A 23,795-nucleotide genomic window follows, 5' to 3' on the forward strand; every position below is an offset into this window, starting at 1 on the left:
GGCAAGGGACCCCCGCACACCTGTCCACCACCCGTGTCCTGGGTGTGCCTCTGACAGTCGTCAGGAATCGCCCTCTCCTCAGGACCGGGCTGCTGGGGTGAAGATGGAGCCGAGAAGGGGCCCCCGGGTTGCTTCTGGCTGTCCGGGTTCCAAGACCCGGCCCTGGAAGTTGCTGACTGCTCTCTGCGGTCACCACCTTGCTGACATGTCTCTGCCGTCCACACAGCAACAACCCAGCCACTGTCCTTCCTAAATACTGCTGTACGTGGTGAGAGGCTGGGCCGTGGTCCCGCTGCTTCCCCCCCACCGGCGCCCGCACCAGTGCAGACAGTGAAAGTGTACTTTGGGCCCGACCGGATGCTACTTTCTGCGGGAACGGAAGCTGGAACGGTTCCTTCCGAAGCTGGGGGACTGGTGATGGCTTCAGCCTTCGGAGAGGTTTGGCCACGTGCAGCCTGGGGACGCGTCTGGGGATTTGGATCCGACTGTAACCAAATGGGGAAGGCTGTTGAGTCGCGCCTTTGTTCCAGGCTTGGGGACTGCATTCCGGGAGCACACTCATTTAATTATGCAGGAGACAACCGGCAGGGTACAAGTCTTACTTAATGGGAAAACTTGTGCAACCGGGACAGGGAAGGACTTTGTAATCGTGAGTCAGCACTAGGGAGCCATGGCCTGATGGATGTTCTGGCCCTTGGAAACACCGGAGAGAGCAGCCGGTGGGTGACCCAGCCAGACCTCGGAGGCGAAGCCCAGGACTAGGGGGCTGATGGCGAAAAGCATAGCCTGGGGACAGTCTGACGCCTTCCACCTTGATGGAAGCAGGGTTGGTGAATATAACTTTATCCGCCTTGTGTGGCACTCAGGAAGGCTGTCCCTGCCTGAAATCAGTGGAGACACTGGAATTTAATGCGGAGAAATTTCTGCAAAGGGCTGTTGCTTGGAGAAGGAAGCAGGTGGTCCTCAGAGCCAGCCGGTGGGTGGGGGAGATTCAGTGGCTGTATTTGACAGCTGAGAAGTGTAGGTAAAAACAGGCCAAGCAGACCACCCTCCACCCCCTGGAGGCCCAGAACTGTGAACCCCCTTCCTTTGCAGAGCTGATCTCTGGGAGAACCTCACCCCCACACAGCTCACCAGGGGCCTCGCCTGGGACCCTGGTTGCAGCTGGCTGGCCCCAGGAGCTGAAATGCTGGACTGTCCCTTGCCCAGTGCAGCTGTGGCCATGAGCTGGAGCACCTGGCTTCCCTGTGGCTACTCAGGAGCCAAGGCAGAGCTATTTCCTCCCTTGGCGTGGAGGGGATGCAATAGGAGCCCAGAAGAAAGGCCAGGAGTTGAAAGAACAGCTTGTTTGCAGTACGGATTTCTTACCCAGTGTGCTTTGCACCCCCTGGTGGTTGGGGGTGGGTGGCAGGTCTGGCTTGCTGGAGTGCAAGCCGTCCTTGGTTCTCATGGGGCTAACTGTAGCCCATCTGGTGCAATTTCTCTCATTCATAAACATCCTCTGGGAAGTCTGCTGATGAGCCCCATGCAGCCAGCCATCGAGGGAGAGAGCTGTGAGTGCCTCCCCTGCCGGCCCCCGTGGGCTGCTAAGGAAGCAAAAGTGGCCTCTGCCCCCAAGCTGTCCCCAGGGTGGCAAAGGCGTTTATGTTTGAACCTCGTCTGACGCCAACCACTGAACGTGGTTCTGACACTGCCTATCCAGGTTCGCACAGAGGCTAAGACCTCAGTCCCACCAAACCACCCCCACCTCAGTCACTAGCCACAAGTGGTGGTCCCCAGGCTACCCATACTTTGGCCTGGTCAACCTCAAAGTCGGCGTTTCCTATGGACTCCCCTCAGGTTTGCTAAATCCTTAAAAAGACTCTCAGAACTCAGGAAAGCCCTGTGCTTGGGATTGCTGGTTTGTTCTCAAGGGTACAGACGAACACCCCGGTGAAGAGAGGCACAGGGTGGGGAGGTCGGGGTATGCGCAGAGTGGCCGAGCCTCCCTGAGCATACCCCCCCCCCAACATTCATCGGCGTCCCTAGCAGGAGTTCCTCTGGAAAGTGGCTGTCCCTGGTTTTACCCCAGCCTTATTACGGTGGCGCTATTGGTTAGGCATTGGCCATTGGTGGTTGAAAGCCTACTCCCTCTCCCCTTCCCGGAGGTCAGGGGCGCAGGCTGAAAGGCTTGGGCTTGTGGCTGCTTCTCCTGGCCAGCATCTTCCATCCTGTGGCTACCTATCTAGTCCCCTTTCCCTCCTGATGCCTCGTTAGCACGACAGAGACACTGCTGGCATTCTGGAAACTCAAAGGCTTTGGGGAAGTTCTGGGCTGGGAATCGGGGCAAAGTCCACATGTAGGTGTATTTGTGTTCTGTTCCAAGACAACACACTAACGTCTTACGACAGCGATGACGATGACGTGGCCACCTCAGTGCGGTTCATTGTGAAGAAAATGCTTGTGCTTACGGAGCAGGCAGGGGCTGGATTTTCGGTGGGGGGGGGGCTGGAAGTTTCCAGGAGGGACGTTGAATCTAGGGTGTTCATAGAGAAAGGGGCAGGCGGGAGGAGAGGTGTGAATGTTCAGGGAGCAGAATGCGTGACATCCACACGGCTGGAAGCTGGAGGGGGGTTTCGTCGCTGTCTGATTCAGTTAATATTGAGTTGTCCCTGCTGGGCGTCCTATCGGGGGCCAGATGCTAGATGTTCTCCCTGTGCGGACGAAAGAGGGAAGCACGTGCTGTGTACGAGCCCTTCCGTGGATGGGAGGGGGCTTGCGTCTGTTCTCAGGAGCAGGACTAGGCACAGGTGAGCTGCTGACCTGTCACAGCCTTTTTACCACGTTAAAGACGTGACTTTTAGGATCGGGAAGCCCTTGTAGGCTCCTTGGCTTCTAGAAAATTCTTCTGTGCCCATGTGCATTTGGATTAGGTAGTACCCCCCGCTGGATGCCCACGAACAGGTGGCTGTTGCTATCCAGGCAGGGGATGACCCGGGCCAGGGCTCGGGGGACTGGCCACAGGGATGGAGAGAGGTAGGAGGGGTTCAGGAGCTTTTTAGGGGAAATGTGAGAAAAAGGACTTGAAGGGGAGGCAAAGTTCAGGCAAGCAGGTGACCGATGGGAGGGTGTGGCTTTGCGGAGGAGGAATCCTGTCAAAGACACGAGGGCTCTGAGGCACCACGGGTGCTGAGCCACAGCCGGTGGGCAGGGGACAATTCCTGATTGTCCCTTGAGCTGTTGTTGCTTTGATTAAACAACCGATTAGTCAGGGACTAGTGAATCCTGATGATGAAATTCCTGTCTTTTTTAAAAATTTCTTGAATTATTATTTTTTTGAAATTGTGTTATGTTAGTCACCATAAAATACATCGTTAGTTTTTGATGTAGCGTTCCAAGATTCATTGTTTGCTTGTAACACCCAATGCGTCCCCCCACGCCCTTCTTCTTTAAAACCCTCAGTTTGTTTCTCAGAGTCCACAGTCTCTCATGGTTCGACTCCCTCTCTGATTTCTCCCAATTCACTTTTCCTTTCCTTCTCCCATTGTCCTCCATGTTATTCCTTATGCTCCACAAGTAAGTGAAGCCATATGATCATAGACTTGCTCTGCTTGACTTATTTCACTCAGCATAATCTCCGCCAGTCCCATCCATGTTGCTACAAAAATTGGATATTTATCCTTTCTGACAGAGACATAATACTCCATAGTATATATGGACCATATCTTCTTTATCCGTTTGTCTGTTGAAGGGCATCTTTGCTCCTTCCACAGTTTGGCTATCATGGACATTGCTGCTATGAACCTTGGGGTACTTTTTCTTTTCTTTTCACTGTATCTCTTTTCACTATATCTCTATATTTGGGGTAAATATCCAGTAGTGCAATTGCAGGGTCATAGGGTAGCTCTTTTTTTAATTTCTTAAGGAATCTCCACACTGTTTTCCAAAGTGGCTGCACCAACTTGCATTCCCACCACCAGTGTAAGAGGTTTCACCTTTCTCCACATCCCCTCCAACACATGTTGTTTCCTGTATTGTCAATTTTGGCCTTTCTGACCGGTGTAAGGTAGTATCTCAATGTGGTTTCGATTTGAATTTCCCCGATGGCTAATGATGATCAACATTTTTTCATGTGTCTGCTAGCCATTTGCATGTCTTCATTCGGAAGACATGAACACCCTCCTGCCTTTCATGAATGGATGATGGGATCTTATGCACCCGGGGGGGCTGACCGTAGCGGAGGTGACCTGAGAGGATGGAGTCCAGTCTAGCGGGGCTGGAGCGGCCAGCTGCGTGGGGCGCGTTGGCTCGGGCTCCCTAGACATCGCCGTGGAAGCCCCGTGATGGGGCTTCTGTATCTTGACTCTGCACCATATGGCTCTGGATTGTATCTTAAAACCAGTGCATCCAACTAGGACATGGAATAATTTCTTCCACAGTTTTTTTTTTTTAAATAAATATAATTATATGTTGTATCAGTGAATTTAAGAAATACACATTGTGTTTTTAGGTTATGATATGTCCTGAATGGAAGTGTACTCACTGGGCCTATAATTACAGCCGTCTTTACAGATTACACTTATTTTAGAATACCACAATTTGGAAGCCCTTTAATTATAATGCAAATTTAAGATAACGTTGCTGTAATTAGAGAATAATTGAAATTTATATTTACCAGATTAGATGACACTTGGATCTCGTCACTTTGCTGTCCTATGGAGGTATATGTTTAAAAGTCAGCATTAAGTAATTGCAGGTAGAAATGCGCCTTATACCCTGTGAAAGGAAGCAAGATTTACTCTTCCCTAATTTCTTGTAATTATAGGCTGATACGAAGGGAAATGGTCAGTGGACTTGGTCAAGCGCTGTGGGTTTTAATCTATCTTCCCGGCTCCTGTCCACCCTTGTCTGCCGCATTTGAGAACATTCTGATGCCCAGGGCCCTCCGTGTTGAGTTAGAACATCATAGAAGAGATGGAGAGATTTAAAGAGGCCTCAGACCAGCCCCAAACCACGGGGCCTCCCCCACGCAGGGCCGGAGAGGGGCCCGGCGGCCTTGTAGGCTGCAGCATAGCAGAGAATGTTGACAAAGTGTCCTGGAGCTTGACGACCAGAGACTTGGGCTGGGTTCACCTTCAGCGTCTGTGGATTCGGCTGCACAAACCAGCAATTTAAGAGGGGAAGAGAAAGCCCCCAGTTTTCCTAGGGCCGATGACAGCCCAGCCTTCCCTCCTAGAGCAGGTGCCTGTGGATAGTGGGTGTCCTCGGTAGGGAGCACCTGTCCCCTCCCTGGCCAGTCCTCCCAGTGAGAAGGGGTGCACGTACGCTCTCCCAGGTCTCTTGTCCATTGCAGATGCATGAAACCTGGGGTCCGGGGCCAGGTTCACATGTGGGGATGACGCCCCACATGCTTGGGGAGGCACGATGGGGACTCTGGAGGAGGTGCTAGGATTATCCTGAGGGGTAGGCAGGGACTGATTGGAGGAATGGGTGGGTGGTCAGCTTGGACGTAGGCAGACTCTCCCGCCTGGGGTTGTTGGATTAGTTCCCACGTGGAATTCGTTCCTGCCCGTGGTTGTGGCCGTTGTGCATTTGTGCGGCCTTGCCTTGCGGGAGCTGCGTGGGCCGTGTTCACTGTGCTTTACCGACCAGCCCAGGCTTTTTCAGGGGTGACCTTTGACTTTGTACATACTATGTACAGTTTTCCCACTGCTCGCACACCTACAACTTCATCCCTGCCCAGGAAGTGACTTCCCCTTAATAAAATCCAAAGACCTTTTCTGTTGACATGTTCTTGAAGCCTGGCCGCCTCTTGCTCCCAAATTAAGCTTTCTCATGTGCTTATGAGAGAAAACAGGGAACGTACTCCTACCTTCAAGGCAGTTTCCCCTGACTCTTTCCTTCTTCAAACCAAGTAACACGTTGCATTTATTGTTCTCTACATCATTTTAAAGAAGGGCAAACAGCGACTGCTCAGGTCCCGTGCCAGGAGGCGAGTGGGGTTCCTTCACGTGGCTGAGGCCGTGGGGCAGAGGAGGAGGAAGGGGGTCCGGCCATGTGGGCTCTGTCCTGGCTCTCCAGCTTTCTCTGAATGATACTAGACAAGCCTCTCACCTTCTCAAGGCCTCCACCTCTACTAAAATAGAAGCAGGTTGGGCAGCCCCGAAGGCCCCCTCCATCTCTTGACATTCCATAGTTCAAATGACCCTTACTGAGCACCTGCTGTATACAGTCATACATGGCATCATCAGAGGTAGGGGCTGGGCAGGGAGAGTTCCAAGGCCCTGCCCTGGAGGGGTTTAGAAATTTTTCTCTGTTCAGGTGATAGGTGACACCCCTATGTGGGGACATGAGATGGAAGCCTGGGAGCTGGGCTCTCGAGTGGTCACCCCCTGTCCCTGCCTACAAGTCTGCAGTCACCTCTCCTTCAGACACAGTGCCTGTGTTTGTCTTCTAGCATAGGGAACTTTAACTCTGAAGCATCAGATTGTAAATCTGACTCCCCCTTAGTCAGGGGCCACGCAGTGTGTGTTACCACGATCCCACTCTGCAGTCACAGCAAGAGCAGGTGTAGACAGTATGGGAACGAGTGGGCGTTGGCTGTGTGCTACTAAAACTTTATTTATAGAGATAGATTGCTGATGTCATCAAGTTCAAATTTAAAAGGTTAACACTACCCCCTAAATAAGTAAATAAATGCACAGTTAACACTCCATCTTAAACTCTAGAACTGGTTGCCTCATGGTAACTGGGTCTGTGGACGTGGCCAGAGATGACATCACACGGGATGGACTCAGCACTGACTCTGCCTTTAGGTTCTCACCAGCAGAGACTTGACTATAGGCCTTTTGGTTCCTGGGCTTATTATATAAGAGGAACATTCAGGACTGGGGAGTTACACTGACGGCCAAGGATTCCCAGCACCTCCCCATCCCCCGCCCCCGACATGGAAGAGCTGAGGCTCACCAACTTTGTCTTCAGGGACAGAAACTTCTGTCCAAACAGAGGCTCTTTGATTGCAGCTGACCCAACAAAGCCAGCCTGTGCCCATTTTGGAAAACAACTGCAGGCCCTCACCTTTTCATCCCTTGGCCTCTCCAGAATGTTCTAAAAAGAAAGAAGACTGTCTGGCTGCCACATCCTGGGGTTTTGTTGGCAGAAGTCTCTGTGGAGTTGCACAAGGCAAGAAGGCCAGGCAGGAGGGGTCACACAGGAAATCTTCCTCATGGGGAGGATAAATATGGCCTCTGGGCATTGGAAATTGCAATGGCCAGTACTCAAAAAACAGCAACCTTAAATCCTGAGGATCCCTAAACAGCAATCTTAAATCCTGAGGATCCCTAAATGATTGTTTTTTAAGTCCGGGAAAGAGGTGGTGTCCACTCCGGCCAGGACTCACGGGAGGAAGGGCATTTGTTCCAGGGCTCTGTTTTATTTCCAGGGCGAGGCGATATCCAGCCTCAGTTGGACAGCGCTCTCCAGGACGTCAACGACAAGTACCTCTTGCTGGAAGAGACAGAGAAGCAGGCGGTCCGGAAGGCTTTGATTGAGGAGCGTGGTCGGTTCTGCACCTTCATCTCCATGCTGCGGCCAGTGATCGTAAGTTCGTGGAATGCTCTGGAAGGCTTCAGCTGCCCGTTTGGAGGCAACTTTCATTGATCCACCCATCCCTGAGTCACAGGGAATTTGCTGTGTGTCAGGAATCGTGACAGTGGAAGTGCTTCCGTAGGCCGGGGATTCTCTACGGGTTGCCGTGGCCATGGGGCCCACTCCTTGTTCATAGTTCTTAGCACTGGTTGAAAATTACTGTTTCTCCCCAAGTTAAGAAGGCCTTGCAGAGTGGTTCTTGAAGTGTGGTCCCCAGGCTGGCAGTGTCCCCTGGGAAATGCAGCTTCTTGAGCCCAAACCAGACCTTCCTGAATCCAGACCTCTCGGAGTGGGGATCAGTCATCTGGGCTTTAAACAAGGCCTCTGGCCTCAACATCAGTGAGTGACCATGAGATCAATAGGAGAAGAGTCTCAACGAATCAATGCAGGCTTAATTTTTTAAGTAAATCATTTGCATAGATAATTGAGGACTTCTGCTGTCAGCATTCTTGAAGCTGGTAAGAAGACACCAGCTCATTTCCCTCAACCCTAGCAAAATGCCCAAATATGAGTCACACCTCTGAGCACCGAACTTTTCTGTGGCTCATTCTTGCCCAGGCCTGTAGTCCCAGCTTGGCACTTGGGTGGAGAGAATGACTCCCTTCCTTAGTCTCCTGCTCCCGTCTCACTTGCCATTTATTAAGTTGGTGTAAAACACCAGAGAGAAGGGGGATGGTTAACGTCACCACACACATGTGGGCTGTCCCAAAGATCTGTGACCTGATCTGGACCAAAATCACTCCAGCTCGGGTCAGCCATTGAAGCTGAGTGACTTCAGAGCAGGGCCTCAGCCCATTGAGGGGGTTGTGCTGCAGGGTCCCGTGGGAATATGCAGGCAGACCACCTGAGCAGGTGTCCTAGACCCCCACCCCTACCCCAGACACTACAAGAGAGGCCACGTATTTGACTTCACCACTGTCCAGCGGGCACAGGTCACTCCCTAATTATGGCCGATTCCTTCTTCCCTTTCTGTTTCCCGAGAGAGGGCTGGTAGTGCCTTCAGCACAAACATATGAGTCTCAGGGCACCTTTTCTGGAAAGATGAAAGGGTTCGACAGTGACCCTGAGAAAAACGGTTGGACCAAGACAAGGAAGTGAATCACTCATGATGACAACACGTTATGAATTACTTTCCTTCAGGAAGAAGAAATCTCAATGCTAGGGGAGATCACTCACCTTCAGACCATATCAGAAGATCTGAAAAGCCTGACCATGGACCCTCATAAGCTGCCCTCCTCAAGTGAACAGGTAGGAGTCGTGGGCTGAGCGCTCAGGGGAGCAAACCAAAGATGCAAAGGCTCAGGGTGTTGAGGTCTTGAGGGTTTCTTGAGGCGTTAACCCATTTTAAATCCTATCGGTGTTTCATGTGGTGCTATGTAGTCGTCATCACTGCGAGCCATTATAGAGCGCCTGCTGTATGCCAGGTACTGTTCTAATCTCCATATGGAGACTTCCTCAGCTCATCTTCACTGTTATGGCCATTTTATAGAGCAGGAGAGTGAGGCACAGATAGAGAAAGTCACTTGGCCAGGTTCATGTAGCTAATTAGTGGCAGAACTGGGATTTGAACCAAGCAGTCAAGAGCCCTGGTGGTCTTAACCACTGTGTTTATCTGTCTTCTGGAAATAAGCCTATAAGAACATGACAGTGGTCTTGGTCATCCTTGTGAACCAGTCCCACTGAATCTCTCCCATTCTAATTAATTATGGCACGAGGCTCTGTCTTATGAAAAAGATTACATTTTCCCTTCTTATTCATTTAGTTCATATGGCAGTAACCTTATATTAAGTGGGAACAGCTGATGAATCACGTGCTGGCTTTTGCCCTTTGTATAGAATTTCATTTCCCGCCTGGAGAACCAACTCTGAAGACACACGCAAGGATTTATATTTTCCGTTCAATGAAATTGCTTTTGTTAAAGCACAACGGGCATGCATCGACTCAATAAATAGACTTTTATCGAGCATCTGCTATAGGAGTGAGAGGCGGACATGGTGGACCTCACATTCAAGTAGCTCTTGTCAGGCAGGGAGTGGATGCAAGCAGTAACTGTGGGAGAATTGCCTTTTGCTCTTGATTCTATTGGGTTTTAAAAAATCAAGTCCTGGTCAGATAGGGCACGAGTGCTCACCGAATGTCAAGCAGCTAAAATGCAAGATCAACCAGTCCTGAACTGTGATCGAGCTTGTGGTGCTCAAGGACAGAAGTCCTGTAAATTCTAGCCGGAGTATGAATGACTCTTGTAAATTGTCCATCTGTAACTGTAAATCAGTCTCTCTCTCTCTCTCTCTCTCGACTGACATTCATGGTCCCCTCTCCACCCTCCAATTTTGTTTTATATTTTTGCTTGTGTCAGAAAAAGGAGGAGACATTGATGCATCGGTAGTATGGTTCTTTAATTTAAAACATGACCCGCATGACAATCTTGACATTGCACCTCTGGAGGATGGCAGAATTTTGACGTTACGGGTAGGGGTTTGATTTCCTGAGCAGTTTGCCTGCTCAGCGGCTCGCTTACCCATGTGGCTCTGTCCCCTTAGGTGATTCTGGACCTGAAAGGCTCTGATTACAGCTGGTCGTACCAGACGCCGCCCTCTTCCCCCAGCACGACCATGTCCCGCAAGTCCAGCGTCTGCAGGTAAGTCGAGCTGGGCTCTGCTCCTCCTGACACACGTGAGAAGCATCCGGAAGAGTTCCGCTATCTGCAGCGTTGTTTTCTAGCACTTTCCTGTTGGGCTGCTCTTGGCTTGCTGCCTGCAGTTGACTGTCCTTTCCTTGAAGGACAGAAGCGTCCTCGTGCGGCACGATCCTTCTTGGGGTCCTCGGCCCATTGATCTGTTTCTTTGACTTTCCAAAGCCAAATGAACTTGCTCTTCTCACAAATTAGCGTTGAGAGTAAAGAGGAGGTTGGATTGGCCAAATCTGTGTGTGATTGTGTCTCTGTACACCCTTGTGTGTGTGTGTGTGTCCTTGTGTATTTGAGTGAGTCTGGTAAACACTGAGCAGTGATTTCAGACGGAAATTGTCACATCCTGACGTTCTACAACCTGAAATTGTTGGTTGCTTTAGTGTCCTCTTTTGTGGGCTGTGTGTGTGTGTGTGTGTGTGTGTGTGTGTCTGACAGATCTACTGGGTTTTCATTTTGGTAACCAAAAAAACTATCTCACTGTGTATAAAACACAGCTGCATGAGTATCTTTTCTCTCTTATTATATTTGCTTCCACTGAAAAGCCCCTTGCACTGATGGCATCAACCATGACCTTGGGGGAGTGCAGTCGCCATGAGCTTCACTGTCAGTCCCCAGATGCCCTCTTCTGACTGATTGGCAGGTGGTGGGGGGCAGGGAGAAGCAAAAATTATGGTAATTATCCCTAGCAGCAGTGATGGCCCCTGGCACAGTCCCCTAGATCTGCCGGAACACCCGCACCAAGTAACTCCTGCGGAGGCGGTCACACAGCCCTTGACTCCCACGTTAGCTGCCAGCGTTGGCGATCTCTGACGAGACTCTCTTGCCAGGAGCAGAAGCCACAGACTTTCTAAAGCCGGGCTGGGTTGTTCTGTCCCTTCCAATCCTTCTACAACTGTACCTTATTTTCTATTCTGGTTGCTGGGACCACGGAACTCTGCTCTGCTTTCCAGTTTTTGTAATCTAATTAGCATGCGGGGCGTTATCTGTTAGAGCTGGAGATGGAAGCGGAGGGAACAGCCAGGACCTGGGTGTCACGGCTTGACACCCCGTTGACGGTTCATCTTAGAAGCAAAGAGTTTAGCATTGACTCCCTGAAGGTGTTGAAGGCTGCCCGCCTCTCGCCAGGTGTGCCGGTCACACCCGGCCCACAGATACGGTCACAGATTCCTGTGATCAGGGTAAAGCCATTCACTAAAGCACCAACTTTGTTCATAAGAGGTAAAGCGCGGTTTTGCTTGGTTTGCTGATGCTCTTATGATGGTCTTAAATCCAGTTCACGTACGATGGAATCACCTTGAGGAGGCCGTTGGCACCTGCCCTCCCAAGGTGATGGTTGTCTGGGTTGACCTTGGTTTCCTGGACCCAGATGGTCCATCCAAGAGAGACACTGGAATTTTCTAACCGGGCGGCGTAGCAGACCCTGGTTGTGGCTGCAGGTCACGGGGTTCTGCGAGCCGCTGAGCAGAGAGGATCAGTCCTGTCTCGTTTCTTGCCACCGACACTAGGTTTCTAGTTTTGGTGGTAGATGATGTGGCAGAATTGGGCAGCCCTGGACTCTTTAGAATCATGGGCGTCCATGCAAGGACATCTCGTGACACCTTTGGAGAAGTGAGTCCCGGCAGACGCCTGGTTTATAATAACTCTAGTTTTCTTTTCCTTGATCACGTGAAAAACCCTTTGTTTGCTAGCTTCAGGGTGGGGTGTTCTGAAAACACGACTTACTGTTTGCCCTGCTTCCCCGTGGCAGAGAGCTGATTACATGGTGTCCCCACCCTGTCCCCATCCCCATGTTTCCTCCCCTACCTCCCCCACCTGCCCCCCCTCTGCTTGTCCCCACAGCAGCCTGAACAGCGTCAATAGCAGTGACTCGCGCTCCAGCGGCTCCCACTCCCACTCCCCCAGCTCCCACTACCGCTACCGCAGCTCCAACCTGGCCCAGCAGGCACCCGTCCGCCTGTCCAGCGTGTCCTCCCACGACTCAGGATTCATTTCCCAGGACGCTTTCCAGTCCAAGTCACCATCCCCCATGCCGCCAGATGCCCCCAACCAGGTAAGGGTGCCCTTGGCTCCAGAAGCAGCTGTGACATCTAGTGCTTGGGCCACTGTCAGTGGCCAGAACCAGAGCAGGACATTGGCTCGGACAGACAGAGAAACCTCTGGTTTGATTTCCCACGAGAAACCTCCTCTTCCCACGAGAAACCTCTGGTTTGATTTCTCATCTTCAGATGTGTTGTTTCCCCAAAGGGTGAGAACTCTTAAGTTGGGTGTGCAGCCTGTCTCCATGGTGGTGATGGCCACGGCACCCCGCTGGTTTGGGGAGTCCTCTCACGTAAGTAGACGGACTCTAAGAAGTCGGGCCGCCCTCTGGCACCCCCGTAAGCATCCGGCTGGACACAGTGCCTCATGCACGATATTGGTGCAAATGGTGGCACCTCTCCCGCCATCGCTGCTTCACCCTAAGTGGTGGCGAGTCTGAGCGGTGCCTTGGAAGCCTTCCGTGGCCCTGCCCGGTTCCCTGTCGCAACTGGTGTGAGAATGGGGGTGATTCCTTAGAGCCCTCGCTCATGAGTTCTGTTGGCGTTCTGCTCCCCAGGGAAGGGAAGATGTTGGATCTTTCAACCGCAGCCGGTCGGGTGGCGCTGGACTCCGCGCAGCCCCACCGGGCGGGCCCAGCAGGAGAGCCCGGCGGGCCCAGGGGGAGCAGGAGGCAGGAGCTGGACGGGGCCTTGGATCGCCCTCCCCCTGCTGCCCTCTCTGCCCTCCTTCCCCTACTATCAGGGGTCTTGCTTCCCACTTAGTGAGTGACGCCTGGACGCCGGGGAAACGCCCCCGCCCGGGTTGCCCCGGAGCGCCATCTGCTGGGTAGCGAGGGGGCTTACAGCCTGTGGTGCACTCCGAGGGGGGCCACGGCCCTAGGTCCGAGATCTTGTGGACTCAGGGAGGTCACGTGTTTGTCTTGTTCATCCAGGTACCCAGTTGGCTTAACAGTCCCTGAATATCTGGGTTCCCTGCACCACCCTAGGACCGCCCCCCACCCTGCTGTCCGGGTCATCCTTCCAACAGCCATGGGGAGTATGGCTCGACCTGTTTGGTTGTGGAAATGGAGGCTCGGAGCTGTGACTTCCCCACCTGCACTCTTACACGGCCTGCAGGTCGGGAGCCCGGAACAAGGTTCCTGGTGACGGTCCAGAGCCCTTTCTGCTCCTTCTCAGCCACAGGCGTCCTTGGAAGTGTTTTGGGGGAACACGTGATGGAGAGGATGCAGCTGCAGTGTTTGGGGAATTTAAGCCAGAGGCTTATTTGCCTGACGTGTCTGATATGGCTGAACCCAGAGGTCCTCAGCTCAGGGGTCCCTCTGGCATTTTCCAGCTGTTCCAGGAGACTGTGGCCTCGCTCTGCCTTCCTGGGAGAGAGACTCGACTTAAAACAGAAACATTCTGGGCCGAGAGCCTTGGCTTTAAGTTCTAACATGCTTGTCCTCGTGGGGGTGCTCTGGCTTGGTCCGTCAGGTGTCCCTTCCTGTCCCCCGCCATGTGTGCACTAAACCACACCTGTGGGTCTTGAAAGTGGTGGGAATGGTTGAGAGAAAACTGGAATGTGTGGTTCTTCTCAGGCTATTCCACTGCGCAGCCTAATTCTGTGTGTTTTTTAATCAGCTGATGGATTAACATGATGTCGTGCACTAACAACACGGTATCGTGCACTAACGCTCCTTTCTAAAAAGAGAGAGGCCTTGTGCCCCAGCCTTGCTGTCAAAGGCGGTGTGTGTGGATCAGGCTGCAGCGAGTGTTTCTGCCTCCAGCAATGCTGAGGGAAGCAGAAGGCGGTGTGTTGGGATTTACTCGAATCTGAATGCTGGTGCCCAAGATCTGCTTGGCCAGCAACTCTGGGGTGGTCCCAATAAGCTCAGGGATGCTGCAGAATTCAGTGGAGAATTCTGTTTCTCCAGAAAGGCGTTACGGCTGCTCCCAGTTGTCAGGTAGAGGGGCGACGTGTAAGGATATCATACAAGTCACACAGGCCGGAGCACATAGTCTCCTGAAGGCCGTATCGCACTGTTACTTAGACTGTGAGGAAGGGAATACATGCTGTAAGTGGGGAGACCCCTCCGTCACTCCCCGCAGTCACGTGGTTCTGAGTGAGTGCCCGCTGATGGAGGACGTTAAGAATTCTCCCGTTTTCCTCCACGGTGCTCTTTTCAAGTCGTATCTGAGTGTCGCAGGCCTGGGAGTGGGGCCCTGTCTGTGGTGAGGATCTCGTCCTAGAGCTCTTCATCCCAGCAAGGCGAGAGGATCTTTAGGAAAAATGAACAGAAGTCAAAGGAAATAGGAACCGGCAGTCCTGCCCTGGTTTACCGGCTCTTTCCTTCAAGTTGAGCAGCCTTGACTTGGAAGGACCAAAACGAGCAGCCTGGCGGATGGCAGCACTAGCTGGCTTCCCCGTGCACAGACGCGCACGGACACGGACGCGTTCTTGTCGTCGGTTAGATATAATCTCATTTCGTGTTCTTCCGCTGGATTATTACTGGCCCCTAAAGATGCAAGAAATTGAGAGTTAGATTAAGCCCAGGTTCCTTCACTGAGGAGTGACAGAAACGTAACTTGAATCCAAACCCCTCAAACCTTGGATCCGGGCCCACTTCCCAGACCCTGAGCTTGAGGCCTCCAGGGCACCCTTGGGAGAGCCTGTCCTTGCTCTGGTGCCACAGGGCTCCTTGCAGTGGACTGTCTTTTGGAGCCTTGCTGCTTCCAGGATGGAGAGCCACAGCTCCGTTCCTTGGCAGGAACTTTTCTTTTTTTGGTGGTGAAAGAAGCGGGCAGAAACAGGAGTCTGGCCTCCTCGGCCGGGCATGCGGGCACACTGTGGGGAGCTAACAGTAGACCCCGGTAGGGTTGGGCTTATTTGAACAGAACGATGAGCCAGAGAATGCAGTTAGCCAGGAACAAAACTTAGAGCAAATACCCAGGTGTCCCCAAGCACTATCCCAGGGGACCCAGCTTCTGCAGAAGAGGTGGTACACGCTGTAAGTGGGGAGACCCTTCCGTTGACAATGTGTGTCATTGTCATGCACACATTCAGTAATTCCGAGTGCCTGCCATGTGCTAGGACAGGACTACAAAGTTGAGATGGATCAGTGAGCTCCTGGCCCCGTCCCTGCCTGAGCTGAATCTCAGGAGCCTGACCAGGGAGCACGGACCCTGGCCAACGCAGGGCCCTGCAGTCTGGAGGTTTAATGAAGATCAGCATGAAGGGATGTTGTCCCAAGTCAGACCTTTCTGGAATGGCCCAGATCTCTCCAGATGCTTCCTCCCTCCCTGGGTGGCCACTTGAAACATTGAGCTCAGGGCTTCACAGTCCAAAGCTCAGAATCCTTTCCCAGGCAGAGAAACCTAAAAACTTGTCCCGTGACGATGTAACTTCGTAGCTGGAAACCACCCTTCATGGGTGCAGAGGCTGCGTGTGACCAAGGGCAAGGGCGGGACCTGGAGACGTGGGAGTGGAAGCCCAAGCTGAGTGTGTGTGTGCGTGTGTGTGTGTGCGTGTGCGTGTGTGTATGTGTATGTGTATGTGTTGGGCTGGGGGTCAGTGCGAGGCAGTAAAGATGCTCATGCTCCTGGGAGGTGCCAGGGGCAGGCCTTCCCTGGGACCTGGGCTTGTGGCACGAGGAGGGAAGCCCGAGGGAGCACCAGGAATTCTGCCCCTGACCTGTGCCTGGTGCAGACTAGACACACACCAGTTGGGGTCCTGGGACGCTGACAGCCTGGCGGGTCTGGGCCGTGCCACGTCTCAGGCTTCTTTTCAAGGGCATAGAAGCTTCTGTGTGGGTGCAGCTTTGGGGGAAAAAATAACCCTAACCCTCTGCTTCTCTCATCCTTCCCTTTTCTGTGTATATGTCTGTCTCTCTCTCTTTCTCTGTGCGTGCCCTCCCCCCACCCCATCTTCTGTCTCGATTTCCTGTTACTTTTGGTGGCATGTGGTCCCTCCCTGCGGCAGAACTCGTCCAGCTCGGCCTCCTCCGAAGCCTCCGAAACCTGCCAGTCCGTGAGCGAGTGCAGCTCGCCCACCTCGGTCAGCTCAGGCTCCACCATGGGCGCCTGGGCGTCCACAGAGAAGGTGACCGGCTGGGCCCTGGCCACTATGGCCACCCCTCCCCAGCACCCCCCCCCCCCCAAGGCCATCCCTTGCCCACCGCTGGCTCTTACCGCTGGGACCTGAAACTTGAAATCAACCAAAGGCACATCCAGAGCAGCTCCACTTGGGGACAGAGAGAGGGACAAGGTTGAGGGTTTTTTCTGGAATGGGCTCCTGGCTCCTGAGCCATGACCTTGCCACCGTCCTGAGGGAGAGGAAGCAGTACAGAGAACTGGGAGGTGGAAGGCTCCTTCCCAGAACAGTGCCTGTGCTCGTCCGTCTCCCCCTTTACCCTCGCGAGACCTCCACCCAACCACCCACCCACCGTGGCCCCCTTGTCGCCATAGCCACATGGCCTGATGGGACCTCTCACTGCATGGGAGGCTGCGTGCTCTTCTGCCTTTTAGTTTGCCAACCCCTCCTCCCTCTTCACCCTGATTTGGAATCTGCTCCTGAATAGTGTGATGATTTCAGAATCTAGAATGAACAGATTTAGTTGACGCTTGAGAATTTTTAAATTTGCATAATGAGATGAGCAAATCAGGATCGCCGTGAAATTCTGCCTCGTTGGCTAAATGATCAAAAACCATTGCAGACGCCACAAATGAAAGACACGGACCAGTTTCCACACTATTGCAAAATGTAGATAAATTACGTCCTTGACCGAGCACTTATCGGGTGTCCCATGTGCACTCTTTGCCCCGTGGCCCCTTCTACCCCACGGACCATCCACGAGCCGCAGAACCCCGCCGCTTGTTTGATGGATCAAGACTCCGGTCCCCTTCCTCCCTTGAATGTCAATGCCATCTTGTACCTCCACACTCATCCTGTTATATTAATTTTATTTTCCTTTTTTTCCCCCCTTTTTTGTTTTGTTTCCAGTTGTCTAACGGGTTTTCTCACTGTAGTTTGCCAAGTGAGTCCCATGTGGGGCCCGTGGGGGCAAGCCTTTCCCCTCATTGCCCGCCTGCCTCCCGCCTGCTCCCTCGGGTCACCTCTGTCCACCTTCCAGACTTCGCTCATTGTCACACCATTGGGCCCGGCATGTTCCCGTCATCTCAGATCCCTAGCTGGAAGGTTTGTGCCTCTCCTCCCTCCCCTTTGCTCCCTCCGCCCCCTCTCATGGCTCTGTGCTCCCCCATCTTCTGTCCCACAACCCTCTTCCTGACCGCCCCTCGCCCCTCCCTTCCACACTCTGCCTTGCTCCCCACAGAACCCCTCTCCCTGAGAAAGTTCCCACCGGGAAGAACCAGAGAGCAGCAGGCAGATCTGAGAGAGAAACGTCCACGTGGAGCGGAGCTGGGAGAGGCTCCCCATAATGAACCTTGCTTAAGCTGGTTTAGGTGGTGGACCCAGACAGGGCCCGTGCGGTTCTGCGCGGCTGGGGGCCGCTGTGGGGTGTCACCATTACCAGGGGCTGGGAGCTACTGCCCTCCCCGGTCGGTGCCCCGGACTCTTGCCTCGGGTCCCTTATTGGGCCGTGGTAACAGAGCCATGATCCACACTGTGGGTTGGCTTATACCATGTTTTATCTCAAAGGTAAATGCAGACTTTTTAGTCTCATTTGTGTACTCTCCAAATGTGTTTGCCTTAATACAAAAACAAAGTTCTAAAATGATTTCCTAGCACGTCTAATCCTATTTTGAGAGGCGGTGTCCCTGATTTGAATAGTAGGTGACCCTAGGCTGTGGCATTTTGAGGTCTCGACTTAATCCCGCAGTCGGATTAAGTGTGGACCCCGCAGGCTCCTCAACTTTCTGCTGACCCCAGAAGCCTTCCCTCCCTATGGGAAGGCCTGGGAGGGCACGTCCTGAGTGCCCTTGGCGGCCCAGTCTCCTGCAAGTGGAGGTTCAGCCTGGGGGGGGGGGCGGGGAGTGGCTGAATCCCATGAGTGGCCCCTAGTGGTCACTTGGCTCAAGTGAAGACATTTGGGCTGGAGGGGGGGGGGGGTTCCTTCAGATGCTGGGAGGGAGGGCCTGGCCCCGGGGCGTGTGCTCTCCACCGCCTGGGGCCTTCAGATACCTTAGCTGGTCACCTGCCAGCTAACTAAGAGTCTCCCACGGGTGCCTGCCTGGGGAGGGTTTTCATCTTTGGGCAGATAGGAGGAAAGGGGAGGTTCCCGGGGGCCCCCAGAGGATTTTCCACTCACTTCTTTTAGAGCCGGGCGAGGACATAGTAGAAGGGCCTGCTGGCCTGTCCCAGCCTGATCCTGCCCCAGGGGGCCAGCCGCCTTCTGTGGGCCGCTGTCTGGAGGGTTGTACAGGCCTCCACACGGAGGCGGAGGCCCCGGCGCCTGACCACGTTCCTTCTGCTTAGGACTGGGCCAAGCCCGGACCTTACGATCAGCCTCTGGTGAACACCCTGCAGCGCCGCAAAGAGAAGCGGGAGCCGGACCCCAACGGAGGAGGACCCACCGCCGTGGGCGGCGCGCCTGCAGCGGCCGAGGAGGCTCAGAGACCACGGAGCATGACCGTGTCAGCTGCCAACAGGGTGACGTTTTTATTCTCTACGGCTGGTTGGACTCCTCTAGACCCGGCTGGTGGCCGTCTGCTGGCCAGTAATGTGGAGGGGAGCCTGAGCCCCGTTGCCCCACTCCGCGCTCTCAAGTGGTTAGAAGGCCCCTAGGGAAAAGCCTGGCACTGAAATCAGACTCTTAGAACTTTCCAGAGCCTGGGTAGGACCCACAGACGGCAGCAGGATAGGAATAATGTTGAGGCTCCCACGTGAAGACTGATGTGGAAAGGCTCTGGGGACACCTGCCCGGGGATTCACGGCCCTGGTGGCTTGTCTGTATCTCTCCCCTCCCCTTGCAGCCTGGTGAGGAGATGGAGGCCTGCGAGGAGCTGGCGCTGGCCCTGTCGCGGGGCCTCCAGCTGGACACCCAGAGGAGCAGCCGGGACTCGCTGCAGTGCTCCAGTGGCTACAGCACGCAGACCACCACGCCGTGCTGCTCCGAGGACACCATCCCCTCCCAAGGTACGAGGCAGCCCGGGCTTCCCAGGGGGGCTTCCCGGGCTGCGCCAGGTGAGGAGGAGGGAGGTGGCGGGAGGGTGGGGGTGGGGGTAGGGGAGACCCATATAAGCACAGCGCTTTCCTCCTGGAGTGCTTGGGCGAGCTGAGCCTCGGAGAGGGCTGGTAGAGCCCGGAGCCCCCAGTTCGGACCCTTTCCAGCCCAGTCCCCAGGGCCCCCCGCCTCCCGCAGCACCACACGCTCCAGCAGGGTGGCAGCCCGGGGCCCAAGGAGATGGCCGGGGTTGACCAAACCGATCCGCGGCTCGTGTGTCAAAGCGTCTCAGACTAAGCCAGTCCCGTGGAAGGCCGTTTTGCTGTCCAGGGGACACGCGGCAGTGTGCGGAGCCCTCTGCGGCTGTCACCCAGTCGGTGGTCGGGGGTGCAGCTGGACGTCCTATCAGGCACAGCGCGGCCCCCTGCCCCGTCCCCCACCCCCAACGCCAGGGGTGCTGCTGCTGGGACACCTGCTCCAAGCCGCGGCAGCGCTCGGCTCCCTCCTCCCTCGTGACCCCATGTCCTGAGGTGCGCACACCTCGCGGGTGGAGCATGGCTTTGTGCGGGCTCCCGGGGGCTCAGTGCCCGGGGCGCTGTTATTTTTCCAGCCTTTGCCCGACGAGATCCTTACACGGTCTGCCTGAGGCGGGTTTCTCGCGTCTGGTGCCAGACCGGAGGCCGCGTTGGGGGCTCCTCTTCTCTTCCTGCACCCCCTTTTACTCCTCTCCTCCCTGGGATGCTGGGCGGTAGCGAACCCAGGATTTGAGAGCACCCCTGTGGTGTCCGGTGTCCACTGCTGTCCTGGGGCCCAGGGTGACAGCGGGGACCCCCAGGAAGATCCATAGGGGGACTTCTCACTGAGATCGGGGAGGCTGGGGACGAGGTGGCAGGTAAAGCACCTTCCCTCTCTTCCCTCTTGTGCCTTTTGTTCCTCCAATACCAAAGAACCGAAGAGCAAAGCTGTGGCCTTGGGGAGCCCTAATCAAATCTTATCATCAGTTTCAGATTATGATTATTTCTCTGTAAGTGGCGACCAGGAGGCAGATCAGCAGGAGTTTGACAAATCCTCCACCATCCCGAGAAACAGTGACATTAGCCAGTCCTACCGACGGATGTTCCAGGCCAAGCGCCCGGCCTCAACGGCTGGCCTCCCCACCACCCTCGGACCTGCTATGGTCACCCCAGGGGTTGCCACCATCCGACGGACCCCTTCCACGAAGCCTTCTGTCCGCCGGGGGACCATCGGAGCCGGTCCCATCCCCATCAAGACACCCGTGATCCCGGTCAAGACCCCAACTGTCCCAGACCTCCCCGGGGTGTTTCCCGCACCTCCGGATGGGCCAGAGGAGAGGGGTGAGCACAGCCCCGAGTTGCCCTCTGTGGGTGAGGGCCCCCAGGGTGTCACCAGCATGCCCTCCTCCATGTGGAGTGGCCAAGCCTCTGTCAACCCTCCTCTCCCAGGCCCGAAGCCAAGTATCCCCGAGGAGCACAGACAGGCGATTCCAGAGAGCGAGGCCGAAGACCAGGAGAGGGATCCCTCAAGTGCCACTGCTTCCCCAGGCCGGATCCCGGAGAGTGACGCTGCAGACCTGAGCCCCAGAGATACTCCGCAAGGGGAAGACATGCTGAACGCCATCCGTAGGGGCGTGAAGCTGAAGAAGACCACGACAAACGACCGCTCCGCCCCCCGCTTCTCATAGGCTCTCACGGGCTCCCCAGAAATGCTGCCAGTGGGGGAGGAACTGTTCAATCCATAAAACCTAATTTGTCTCGATCCATTCCAATCTATAATCAGACAAAAGATTTTGTAGGCAACTCAGAACACAGCTCTTTTGAAAGTACGCGACACCTTTAGTTAAGAATTAAAAGTAACATACATAACTGACATACCTTTGATCTTTTAATTTGTAAATATTGACCATTTTCTTTCTGCACATTTTAACCTTAGTTTCCCTTTTGATTTTTCTGAAGGTGCCAAATTCCATTTAACTTTTTTACAAGTCTTTGTAAAATTTTAAATGCATAATGGGTGGGGGGGGGTGGTTGGGGCAGGGGAAACACAAAGTAGTTAATTTCAGAAAAAAGGATAACTCTACTTTAGCCTTTTCTTTTCTCTCCTTTTTTCCTGCAAGCTTTTGTAGATGCATTGTAGTAGTCTGGCTTAGAAGCAAATTCAAGTTATTTTAATGTACAAACAAAATGGATCAAGGGGTAAAAATCTTCCTTTACATGTAGTACGTTCTGGCTGAGAAAAGCAGGAGTAACAATTGAGCAATATTCAGAGTGAAGTAAATCTGGAAATGGTAGACTCTGTTGGGATTGGGGGGAGGGCCATGGGAGGGGCACACTGTCAGCATAGCCGATCCTGTTAACATGTAAGAGTAGCCTCGTAGGTTGAATTTCTAGTAGCTTCATGGTAAATGCATCCGAATAAGCCATACTGGATTGCAGTGTTTGTTTCTTTAGGGTGTTTAAGGACTTCCTTTCTCCCACGATTCCTCCTGACTGTATACAGCACCCACCTCCAGTCCGAGCATGCTGCCGCCCCTGGGTAGACCCAGAGACCCCCACTTCAGTTCCTCGTCTCTTGTGCCCATGTTCATTGAATCCAAACACATCCAAAAAGGGTAAGGCAGTTTTAAAAATGTGAAAACATTTTAAAATGATAGCAGGGAATTCTTAGATATAGCCAATGCCTTTTACTTAACCGTGCCCAGCAGGCTGGGTGCGTTGAAAAGCCCAAATATTTTGAACAAACTCAAACGGATCTAACAAGGGTAACCAGCTTGGAATCTAGCAACTTGCCAATGTGTTTACTGATCTGGGGGCTTGTTTTTCTTCTCTTCTTTTAAATAAGTGGCAGTTAATTGGCATCATACCAAACATTGAAGAATGGAGGATTTATTTATTGTCACTGGGAATCTGACCACTATAATTTTTTTTTTTTTTTTTTTTTTTTTTTTTTTTTTTTTTTTTTGTATTCTAGGTATTCCATTTTTGGAATGGATTTATGGCTTTTCTTTTTTAAGTGGAAGTTAAATTTGTTCTAATGCCCATTCCCTAAAGCCAACAGAGATTTGTAGATATAAAGGGATCTTGTTTGGAGAAGGAAACAGGTTTGAAAAAAACCAAGCAAGTCCCTTAGCACTTGGGTCCGTTTCTCTTGAAGGAAGCGGAGCTTGCGGGGGTCCCACAGACCCTGCAGGTTTCTGTTGGCTCGACTCTTCAATTACATAATCTTATGCTTTAATACATAACTGCATTGGATGTGAGAGTAATGTACCTGTAAGTCACTGTTCTATATATTAACATTTAACACTGCTGTGATTGCTCAAGGGCATTTTATGTTATGGCTTTAAAGCAAAGGCATGATTATTAGAAAACTATTTAAGCTTTTTTTTCCTTTGAAAAACAAGCTCCTTCTACAGAATATAAGCAACAGTAGTGCCTGTGGTTTAGCCCACCAATCTTGATGACTAAAAGTAGCTGATGCATTGTGCATATGATGCTTGAGATGGTTTTTGCAAAAGCAGAAATCACTGCAAGGTAATTAATTACAATAGATAAAAGTGGTATTTTAAACCTTTGAAATAAATGGATGTAACTGTACCTTGGTACAGCTTTCACTTGTTTAGTTTTTAAACGTTAGTATAATCTGAATAAATTTAATATAAAATGTTGCCAAATTCAATGTAGAAAGAATGTGACAACACACCTTGGGTAGTTCTGTTTGTGTTTTTGCATATTGTAAAAGCAGTGTCACAGCTGAAAATAAAGACATCGTTTCTAAAGGTAAATTATTGTGGTTTAGTTGCTAGTTTGTACTGAGAGTTGACCTCTCCCTGTGCAGTTTTTTTGTTCTAAACTTGTATAAATAACAATCGTGTATGTGTCTCCCTTCTACCTTGTAACAATTGCTTCAGCCTACATTATAAATAAAGAACCACTAGAAAAAGTCCTGGATGTCAAGACTTATTAAAATTCAGTTGCAAGTCTTTGTCAGCTGTTAGGAGGCGCACTGAGACGTCAACTGGGCTTTCTTGGGAAACCGACAGAATGTCATTTCTGGGGTGGCCCCGAGCCCTAAGAACATTAGCGGCCTCCACTCCTGAACTGTCTGGATGTAATTCTAGTGAGTATCACCATTTAAAAGCCGATGGGTTTGGCTGATGGGTTTTAGAAATGGCTCTACCTTTCAAAGAAACTTTCCCAACACTTTAGGGTTCTGCTGTCCCCTTACCTGGGAGTGCGCAGACCATCCAAGCTACAGGAGAGCAGGCAGAGCTGGGAACCTGTTCTGGAGAAGTTTCACCCCAGCTCCCAAACCTCCGCCCCTGAGCAA

General features: G+C 52.7%; 1 protein-coding gene across 18 annotated transcripts in view; it reads left to right on the forward strand.

Moving 5' to 3' along the window:
- Positions 1-23,411, forward strand: part of MTSS1 (MTSS I-BAR domain containing 1) — a 157,326-nt gene extending 133,915 nt beyond the window's left edge. For 3 of the 18 annotated variants that reach the window (XM_059165644.1, XM_059165646.1, XM_059165647.1), the window contains 9 exons: positions 7,421-7,578; positions 8,767-8,874; positions 10,167-10,264; positions 12,155-12,365; positions 16,310-16,429; positions 17,330-17,524; positions 18,764-18,937; positions 19,261-19,423; positions 20,453-23,411. In XM_059165644.1, the coding sequence (XP_059021627.1) occupies positions 7,421-7,578; positions 8,767-8,874; positions 10,167-10,264; positions 12,155-12,365; positions 16,310-16,429; positions 17,330-17,524; positions 18,764-18,937; positions 19,261-19,423; positions 20,453-21,153 (1,928 nt within the window). In that variant the 3' untranslated portion in view covers positions 21,154-23,411. The remainder of the gene's footprint in view (positions 1-7,420; positions 7,579-8,766; positions 8,875-10,166; positions 10,265-12,154; positions 12,366-16,309; positions 16,430-17,329; positions 17,525-18,763; positions 18,938-19,260; positions 19,424-20,452) is intronic. The other 15 variants (XM_059165651.1, XM_059165655.1, XM_059165657.1 and 12 more) reach the window with 8 other exon arrangements.
- The last annotated feature ends 384 nt before the right edge of the window (positions 23,412-23,795 follow it).

This window comes from Mustela lutreola, chromosome 3 (assembly GCF_030435805.1).
Source record: "Mustela lutreola isolate mMusLut2 chromosome 3, mMusLut2.pri, whole genome shotgun sequence".
Classification (NCBI taxonomy): domain Eukaryota; kingdom Metazoa; phylum Chordata; class Mammalia; order Carnivora; family Mustelidae; genus Mustela; species Mustela lutreola.